The 9,511-nt window shown below is 33.6% G+C and overlaps 1 protein-coding gene across 2 annotated transcripts; it reads right to left on the bottom strand.

Moving 5' to 3' along the window:
- Nucleotides 1-25: 25 nt before the first annotated feature.
- On the bottom strand, nucleotides 26-8,173 carry LOC121118896 (teneurin-m). 2 transcript variants are annotated; one of them, XM_040713491.2, is made up of 7 exons: nucleotides 8,074-8,173; nucleotides 7,737-7,999; nucleotides 4,141-7,054; nucleotides 3,827-4,078; nucleotides 3,170-3,735; nucleotides 2,723-3,088; nucleotides 26-2,266 (listed from the first exon to the last, which is right to left on the bottom strand). In XM_040713491.2, the coding sequence occupies exons 2-7, from the start codon at nucleotides 7,883-7,885 to the stop codon at nucleotides 610-612; spliced, it is 5,904 nt and encodes a 1,967-aa protein (XP_040569425.1). In that variant the 5' UTR covers nucleotides 7,886-7,999; nucleotides 8,074-8,173; the 3' UTR covers nucleotides 26-609. The 2 variants fall into 2 exon arrangements, with proteins under 2 accessions (XP_040569425.1, XP_040569424.1); XM_040713490.2 differs by having other exon boundaries at nucleotides 7,737-8,139.
- Nucleotides 8,174-9,511: the final 1,338 nt, after the last annotated feature.

Below are 9,511 nucleotides of genomic sequence, written 5' to 3'. Positions count from 1 at the left end.
CCTGCACCACGAAGGACCCTAGTGGTTAATTTTTTTTCATTATTTAAAGATATTATGATATCTGGGCCTAGTAGTTGCGTATCATGAGATACACTGTGATGTAAAGGAACAAATCGTACATTTCCATCACGAAATTCGAAATTTTGTTGAACTAATACGGACTGGAAAGATGAAGGAAGTTTCCCTAAGTTCGCTGTGAGCTCTTTTGGAGTTAGTAAACCTAAGAATGTTATCCATGATTCGAAGTTATTGAGTGTTAGTGTATCAACTCCTTGATTTGTTACAGGATAATCCATTTTATATGAATGAATGTCACGAACATTTTTTAATTGAAAATTAGGATTCAAAAATTTATCGATTTGAGGAGTACGGAATTGACCTAGATGCGAGTCATATGCTCTACCACCAAGAATTACCGTTCCAGAAGAAGGTTCTTCAATTCCTCCTTTATATCCAATTGGTAACCATAAATCAGGGTCTCCTTTTTCAGCTATAAGAACTCCATAAGGTGATCGAAGAAATGTTTTAACAACTCTTCCTGTTTCTGAGTCGAACACTAGCTCAGGAGTTCCAACCAAGTCTGTTACAACATAGTATTGAAGTTCTTGTTCAACAACTAGCACAAAAAAATAGTCTGTCCAAGTGATCATAGAATAATCTAAGAGTTGTTTTTGACGTCGGAGATTCAGGAGATTCTCTAACAACTCTCGTTGGAAGTAAGGGTTTGTCCTTTCGCTCATATTGATAAGTGATCAAAACTCCATTATCATATATTTGTGTTACTCTCATATGATCCCAATCATCATAAAAACTTGAGCTTAGTTGATCCCCTTTAAATGTTGATTCAATTCTTCCGAAATCATCATACTCGAATCTGAATTCATGTCTGGACATCATATAACCAGTGTTATTATCATATATTACATCAAAATCTTCGCCAACTTTTGAAATTCTTTCACCATATTCAATTTGGAATCTTGTTCTACCAGCTCCGAAATCCATATTTACAACATTACCTACAGCATCTCGATAATATTTCCATTGAAATGCCTCATCTTCGTATCCAATGAGTAATCCCAGAGTATCAAAACTGTATTTAATAACTTTTGCAGGGGAATCATCATTTCCCAGTGAATAGGAACGAAATGAAATAGTATCTTTGTTATATATGCAGCTTTCTTTGTATATAGGACGACCATCATTGATCATAAGCCGAGCAGTTTCTCTACCAAGAGAATCAGATTCATAAATACCATAAAATGTCGAATCGGTCTTTTGTATAACAGCAGATGTAACTCCATAGTCATAGAAAAATATATCATCCTCAACTATCCGTCCTGTAGATTCGTCATATCTATAAGACTCTTCAAGTTCTATATTAGAGAAAGGGGACACTCTTCCGTGGGCTTCAGTTGATTGTTCATCATGTCTTAGAAATTTTTTTCGGAATGGTACTGATTTCCATGGTGGCTTATAGGTCATAAGATAATATCCTATCATTGGAATTAAGTGGAAATTAAAGGTATAGTTTGAGGGTGTCACAACCGAAGAAAGACCACCGGATCCATCCCGAAAGATAGAATATTCGGCTCCATTTGCTGTGATTACAGTTGACGGAAAAGCATCATTAATTGAATCATAGAAAAATTCTTCTATTTTTCCAGATGAGTTAAGAGATATTATCCGCCCTGATTCATCATAGATAAAATGCACAAATGTATCATCCCTTTTTACACTTGACAACATCCTATCTCTTGTGAATGTCTCATCCACTACTGATAGTCCAGTATCTATCTCTGGAATCCATAGTCGTCTCGGAGGGACATAAAACTCTTCTACTCTCAAGAGTCTTTTTGAAATACTTCCTCCATCATATACTGATTGAATACCACTTCGAGGATGCATTTCTAAAGAAAAAGACCTTTTTCCATTCACCATGAAATGTTTTCCAATACCATTAAATGCATCAAAACTACGTGAAGAAGCTCGAACATAATGATTCCATTCTAAATTAAGATCCTCCATTTGAAAAGAGTGAGGCAAAACAACATCTCGCATTTTGTTTGAGGATCGTCCAGGTAAACTTTGAATCTCATATTCAATTTCAATGACATTATGATTATTCTCAAAGTGCCTTCCATCATGATTTGATGTTCCGTCAGGATAAATAGACTTCAGATAGAAGCCAAGGGAATCATACTCATAAATTGTTCTTAGTTTTCCGTTTTCGAGCTTCCAAATCAATGTTCCATTTTGATAACCAAAACTAAATAATATAATTTTATATAGAATAATATGACTTTGATGTACCTGTTATGTATGGGTACAGGGGTGTCCGCAAGATGTTGGCTGGAGAGACTGTAGTCCCCCACCTCCCGCCCCACAAATTAAAGAATTTTGGGTTTTTACTGTTTTTTATATTTTTTTGTTCAGGATGAAAAAATTTTATGCGAAAATAGGGGCATATATTTTTTTCCAAAAACATTTTTGAATTTTTTTTTTCTGTGGAAAGCTGTGGATTTTTGAAATCTTTTTGTGAATAGTTATGAATTTTGAAAAAAAAATAACAAAAATTGGATATTTGAAATTTTTTGTGAATGGCAATGAATTTTTGAAATAAAAAAATAAAAAATCCAAAAACAAAACCTTAAGCCTTCCCCCCTTCTAATATATATATATATATAATCCTGCGGACGCCCTTGGGGTATTACTATGTACATACCTTAAAATATTTCCTGATGGAAATCGAATGGACTTTATTTCAGAATTAGATGATAATTTAATATCATGACTAAGTTTTCCATCAATATTAATTCGTCGAACTGGACGTCTGGCATCTTCATAGTCTCTTTCAATCTCAAGAGTACTTTTATATAGATTCGTAACTCCAATAATGTTATTATAATTGTCATAAAGGAAGCTGATAAGAGGACTATCAGTGAATAAAGCTCGAGTCTCCAGATGTATTCCTTCTGGAGAGAAGCTATAAATCTCATTATTTTTTGGAAAGGAAATATCGTATTTGTTTTCAAAATTGAGGATCAATTCTCCGTAGGATAATCTATGAACTCGTTCATTTTGGAAGTCACTAAATCAAAAAAAAAAAAAAAAAGATAATAATAATTAGATATTAAGTTAAGGGGAAATTAAATGATTTTAAATCACTCACCAAATGATGTAAGACCCATCATTTGCTACGGACAAGTCACTAATAAAGTCGAAATCATAGCTTGGAATGTCAAACTTTTCACCAACGGGAAGGGTTGAAATGAGACGATTTTCAGAATCCAAGGTCATTATGCCGGATTTTTCAGAAGAATGAGAATTAATGAGTCGGTTTACTACAAGATGGAGATTACCCTTTTGATCGTACTCTACACTTGTAACGTCCTCCTCTAAATACTTGAGAGATCGTTTGCTGACATCAGAGCACCAAGTAGGTGCAGCAAATAAAGGCCTAGCCACACTTGAGTCGATAATATATTCAAATACATCCCCATCATCCACATAAATCAAAGTATTTTCGTCTAATGGATTAAGTGCCAAATCTGTTGGCCATCGGAGATCCAAATCTCGAGTCTGCCAATTTACATCACATTCAGAGAATGGAGGTCTCCATTCATATATTTTACTATCCTCAGAGCCACTTATAGAATTGATAATCCCATTGTTTATTCTTCGTAGAGATCGTCCATCCGCTAAATATATCGTTCCGTCCGAGGCGATGTCAATTCCCTAAAAATGTTGACACAATTAATAAAAGGAGATTGCTGGCCGGTGTCCGTCTTTTGACGCACGCGCGCCCGTACTAAGTTCCTTTACAAACCTTTGGATATATAAGGGAAGATTCATTAGCATGACCTCCATTGCCACAATGATGAACTGAACGGCATTTCTTTCTATTTCCAGCAATTAGCTCATAGTTTTGAAATTCATCCAATACTTCTTCCGTGTCCTTGATTCTAAGAACAATTTTCTCCGACGGAAGAGACACATATATGTCATCATTCATGGGATTGAGAGCCATATAATATCGACTTTCTTCACTGGATGCGTTTAGCCGAAGTAAAGTTTGAAACTAGAAGGAAAAAAATAGAGTCATATTTGTGTTTTTTCTAAATGAATTAGTATGGTACACACCTTTTTGGTAAATGGATCATAAAGATTGATCTCAGATGAGAATCCAATGATGATGGATCCATCTCGGCTATTGATCAGTACTCCAATTGGTTTATTACCCTTATCACTTGTAACAAACTCCTGCAATCGAGTATGAAACCGTGAACGTTCAAGATCTAAAACACTTCCGTCTCCTTTAAATAGTATTTTTGATATAGGATCCAATCTATGATGAATATTCAAGTTCCATCCTTGATTGATTCCAGACATACCCTTAGGAATATTCATCGCTTGAATATTGTTAAGAGTCTTAGAACTCCATACAGGAGAATGAATACAATTGGAATATTCATAACCTGCGCGTATAAATGCTAGACTTTTTCCAAAAACACGTCTTCCATAAACATCCCTTCGATCCCATATAAAATCCACATTTAAATCATCTTCGGGTTCTAAAAATCTCGTGTAAAATCGTCCTCCGATACGTATTTCCAAATGAATCTTAACTAAAGAGGATGGAGGTTTCCCCTTAATTAGATTAATCTTAATGTGGGTCGCATTTGATTCGGACTTGTACACAAGCTTAAGATTAACAGAGCCTTCTATTCCGAGAAGAAGCGAATTTGATGATTTCGTTGGAGTTTTGATTCCAACAACGGACAAATTTCCATAAATGTGATCTGGGCAATATTTGATAGTTTGTTGAGGAGACATGGTTAAGCTCCAATCATCATCTGCGTCCAAAATAATGGAACCAATGTCAAGAATTTGGTGTGAGGGTATATAGACACGCCTTGATACAAATGGAAAAGGGCTTTTACCAAATTTTAAAACAGCAAGATTTCCTCCGTTGGTTACAAAATCAAAGTGCCCATCTTTTCTTGAAAGAGTAAACCCTTCTCCTAAGCTATTTTCTCTTGATATTCGTACTCCAGGTAAACCTGACCCGGTTTTTTTAGTTACTATACGTCCTCTTATGACTGATATTCGAGAAGGGTTAAAGTTTTTTATCCTCGCATAGCGCTGTATACCAGTATTTCTATCTAAAAGCGGTAAAATTCCATCAAAAAATGTCGAGATGGACTCATTTTTGCTCAAAATATTTTCTGGATCATCAACTGTGAGACAAAGTTGACTAAGGCTACATATTGGATCTGAGACGCAACATTCAGGATCTTGACAATCAATCAAACCATCTTCGTCATTATCTATTTTATCAGAGCAATTCAATTCCAAGGGATGTTCACAGAAACTCCCTTCCCAGCCCTCTTGGCACAAGCATTTCCACATTTCATAGGATTGAATACATTCACCATGCCCACAGTTATTTTGGCATCCCGGTAAGGTACAATGTTTCCCGTTCCACCCATGATTACAAACACATGTTCCATTGGAACAAGTTCCATGAATATAACAACGATCATCACAAAGCATCACAGGTGTAGTAATTAAAAGTTGTGGAAATGGTTCTTCAACTATAAGAGGTGCGTCACTGAGGTAAGATACTTTCTTAATCTCCATCTCGAATGCAAATAAGTCTGCTTCACATCCAAACTCATCTGTTTCACATAAGCAAATCATTTTGAAAAATGTTCCATTTGACAAATCTCGTATAGTGGTTATGTTGGAAGTAGAGAGTCTAATGTCCTCGTGTGATTTGAGCGTTGGCAAACGACCAAATTGGTTGAGAATTAAAAGGCTAGATGAGGAAATCACTTGGATTTCGTAGTTGAGATTAACAAGTTGCGCGCCATAGGACTCATGGCATTCAAGTAAAATGTTTAAGGAGGAATTCTCTGCAATTGAGTGAATAACCTCTTCAAGTTTGGTAGTGGATGTTGTTGTAGTACTCGTTGTTGTAGTTGCTTCAATAGTTGTTGTCGTAGTACTCGATGTAGTTGTTGTCGTAGTACTCGTTGTTGGAGTTTGACACGTACAAGGTTCTTCTTCTTTACTAGGTTTTTTTGAATACTCAATACAAGAAGCTGATGTATTTGTAAGCAATTCATTAATTTGCCGAACAAAAGTATTTCTAAGTGTATCCACGTATGAAATGCATAATGTAGGAACTCCGGCTTCATTCACTAAAACAGATTCCTCTGACCTAAATGAAAGTGTCGTTTCCTCATCTTCTGCTGGAAAAACGAATCTAAACTCTGGTGATTTCGTTGAAGGGCTTGGAGTAATCTCTAATGAATCAACACCAAGCGGCGTAGATTGGAAATAGGCTGCAGTTGGCATAAATGAGGGCAAAGTACTTTCTTCTCGAAAAACTGTAGATGTGGTACTCTCCTTCTTAAAACCCGTAGCAGTTGTACTTTCCTCTGTAAAGAGTATTGAAGACGTAATCTCATTCGGGACAATGTGAGAAGAGCCCTCATTTGTTATCGATGATGAGGAGGAGGAAGGAGTAACATGAGCTGTAATATTAAAGAGTGACTCGTGGGATTCATCAGGGTAGTCCAGAGAGTAGTCCATAGTTTCATCATGATAACTTTGAGTATCATTATGTACGAATTGTTTAACTTTGTTGATAAAAAAGTCAATGAAGCTTCCTATTGAACTGGATTTGTCTTCTTCTGTTTTGTTCAAAGAAAGCGTTTCATTTGTAACTGGATCAAGACTCAGCACAGAATCATTGACAACTCCCATCGAGTCATAAGTATCCTCATAACTAATATCCTCTTGAACACCAGAGCCCTCCAAAAATACAAACTGATTAGTGCTCTCAATTTCTGGTGTGGTGAAGGTTGTCTCGACAGTAGAATGATATGTTGTGCTTGTTATTGTCTGAGTAGTAGTAAGCTCTGTTAATATATCAGATGAATTGTTGGTGACTGTGGAATAAAGGAGATCCTCTAGTGTTTGATTGGAGTCTAATCCAATAATTTCTACAATTTCAGGAAGGATAGTTGTGTCTTGAGAGGATATTGTGCTTTGTTTGTAGTAGTTTGAATGAAAAGATTGGAAAAACATAACATTTAGTAAATATATATGTAATTATTTGTGTAAGTAATATAGGGGCGTCTGCAGGATTATACTGGGAACCCCTCCCATTTTATTTTATTTTTAAATCCGAAAATTAGAAAAAAAATTAAGAAAAAAATTTCAAACTTCCATAGCTGTTGACAAAAAATTAAATATTTTGGGGGAAAAAATCAAAATTCCATAGCTATTGACAAAAATTTGATTTTTTTTGGAAAAAAATTCCAAAATTCCACTGCTGTTGACAAAAAATTAATTTATAAAAAAATTACATCTCAAATACTAAAGTTTTAGAAAAAAATTTCAAAAATCCACAGTTGTTCACAAAAAATTAGAAAAAATAAATTTTAAATTTTCTACTAAATAGCAAAAATTCCTTAATTGGGGTGGGAGGGGGGCTGGGGGGGTTGAAGCACACCCCTACGGACGCCTACATTCATAGATGCATCATTGAATTACAACCATGATTATTTGAGATTGGATTAAAGATAAAGCATGTTTTTTAAATCGTGGATATTTATTTTTCCTTTCTTTCAAGAAAACATAATGTTTCTTCAGGTATATTTTGTATTTTAGAAAAATTTCTCTTAGTTATAAATCTGTGTACATATATATATATAGTATTTTTTTACCTGTTAATTGAGAGTATTGTTGTTGTTGAGGTCGTCGTCGACTCTCCAAGGATATTATCCTTTCCTTCAAGTGGACCAGAGGAACCCACACAAACTATGAGCTTGTTGAGTAGGAAAATCATCAATAACATACGACCTGTACACCACATCGTGTCTTCATATGATTAAGTAACGGCACTTATTATTACACCAAATCTTCCTTGAGGACTCTCATTTAAAAAGTCATCAAGTTTCACACACATAAAAGCACAGCACTCTACAGACTAAAAATATATTATTATCTTAAATCAAAAAACAACGAAAATGCACAAATCTCGATCAATCTTCAATAACTCACAATATGAAACTGTTGCTTGCTTCACGATTTAACATAGATGTATGAGTATGGTGAACTGATGAATATATCCTAGAGTAGTATATATTGAATGAGCGCGTTCAATACGCCAGCCTTTAAGATCGAAAACATACATAGAAAATAATTTAATCTCTAAACACCCTATAAAAAACGTCCCGCGTTTTTTTTAATTTTTTTGAGCAGTCCATGATGGACCATTGTCTATCAGTTTGAGCATCTTTCAATCATAAGCATTGAAGTGATATATTAATCAATAAATGAGATATTGAATTATGATTCTATGCAGTATCCTACAAATCCTCAAGTTACACATGATTTGCAATGAAATGGAACAATAAAACTGATAGGAATCTTGTTTTTAATTGTAAATACCTATATGTGTAACGTGTATGTATGGATATTGGAGACGCCGAAAATTCCCTATTCAAAATAATGACTCAGATTTTTCAAAAAAGGTATATATAGCATGTATATTACGTAGACTTTATGTATGTATTGATTCCATTTTTGAAACATCCCTTGAGGAATGCTCAAATGGAATAATTAAATTCAGGGCCGTCTGTAGGACTATATATTATTTGGGGTGTGGGGTTGGTTTTTGTATTCTTTTTGTAATTTTTTTCTAAAAAATCCATAGTAATTTCAAGAAATTAAATTTTTTGGAAAAAAATTAAAAAAAAAAAATTTTTACAAAATTTTTCAAAAAATAAATTTCAAACATCAAATTTTTTAGAGTTTTTTTTTTAAAAATCTAAAACTATTCAAAAAAAAAAATTTTTTTAAAAAGATTTCAAAATTAAACTTTTTGGAAAAAAAATAAAAAATCTACAGCTGTTTACAGAAAATCAAAAATATTATATTCAAAATATAAAATTTTTGGAATAAAAAATTCAAATATTAAATTTTCAAAATTCTATAGTTATTCAGAGGAAAATAATTTTTTTTGTAAAAACAAATTTGAAAAATTTAATTAATTAGAAAAAAAAATATGAAAAATTTAATTAATTGGAAAAACTTTTCCAAAATTAGAGTCCAAATTTCTTCTAACTTTTTTTTTCAATGCAATTAAAAAAAACTTGAAAGTACGTAGCTGTTCACAAAAATTTATAAACTTATGTTTCAAATATAAAATTTTTTGGAGAAAAGTTTCAAAAATCCATAGTTATTCAGAAGGAATTAAATTTTTTGGAAAAAAAATTTAAATAATTAAATGAAATATTAAATTTTCTTTTAAAAGCAAAAATTATTTAATTTGGGGGGTGGGGGCTACAGTCCCTCTAGTCCACCCTCTGCCGACGGCCCCGAAATTATAAGTATACATATAGATATTGTATGTCACAACAAGAAAAGGAGTTTGTGTTTTATCTTCTCAGTACATTAGAATTTGTTTATTCACAATTTGCACAAAATGGGAACACAC

The sequence above is a fragment of the Lepeophtheirus salmonis genome, chromosome 5, assembly GCF_016086655.4.
Source record: "Lepeophtheirus salmonis chromosome 5, UVic_Lsal_1.4, whole genome shotgun sequence".
NCBI classification, from domain to species: Eukaryota; Metazoa; Arthropoda; class Copepoda; order Siphonostomatoida; family Caligidae; genus Lepeophtheirus; species Lepeophtheirus salmonis.
This window is presented reverse-complemented; position numbering and strand designations above follow the sequence as displayed.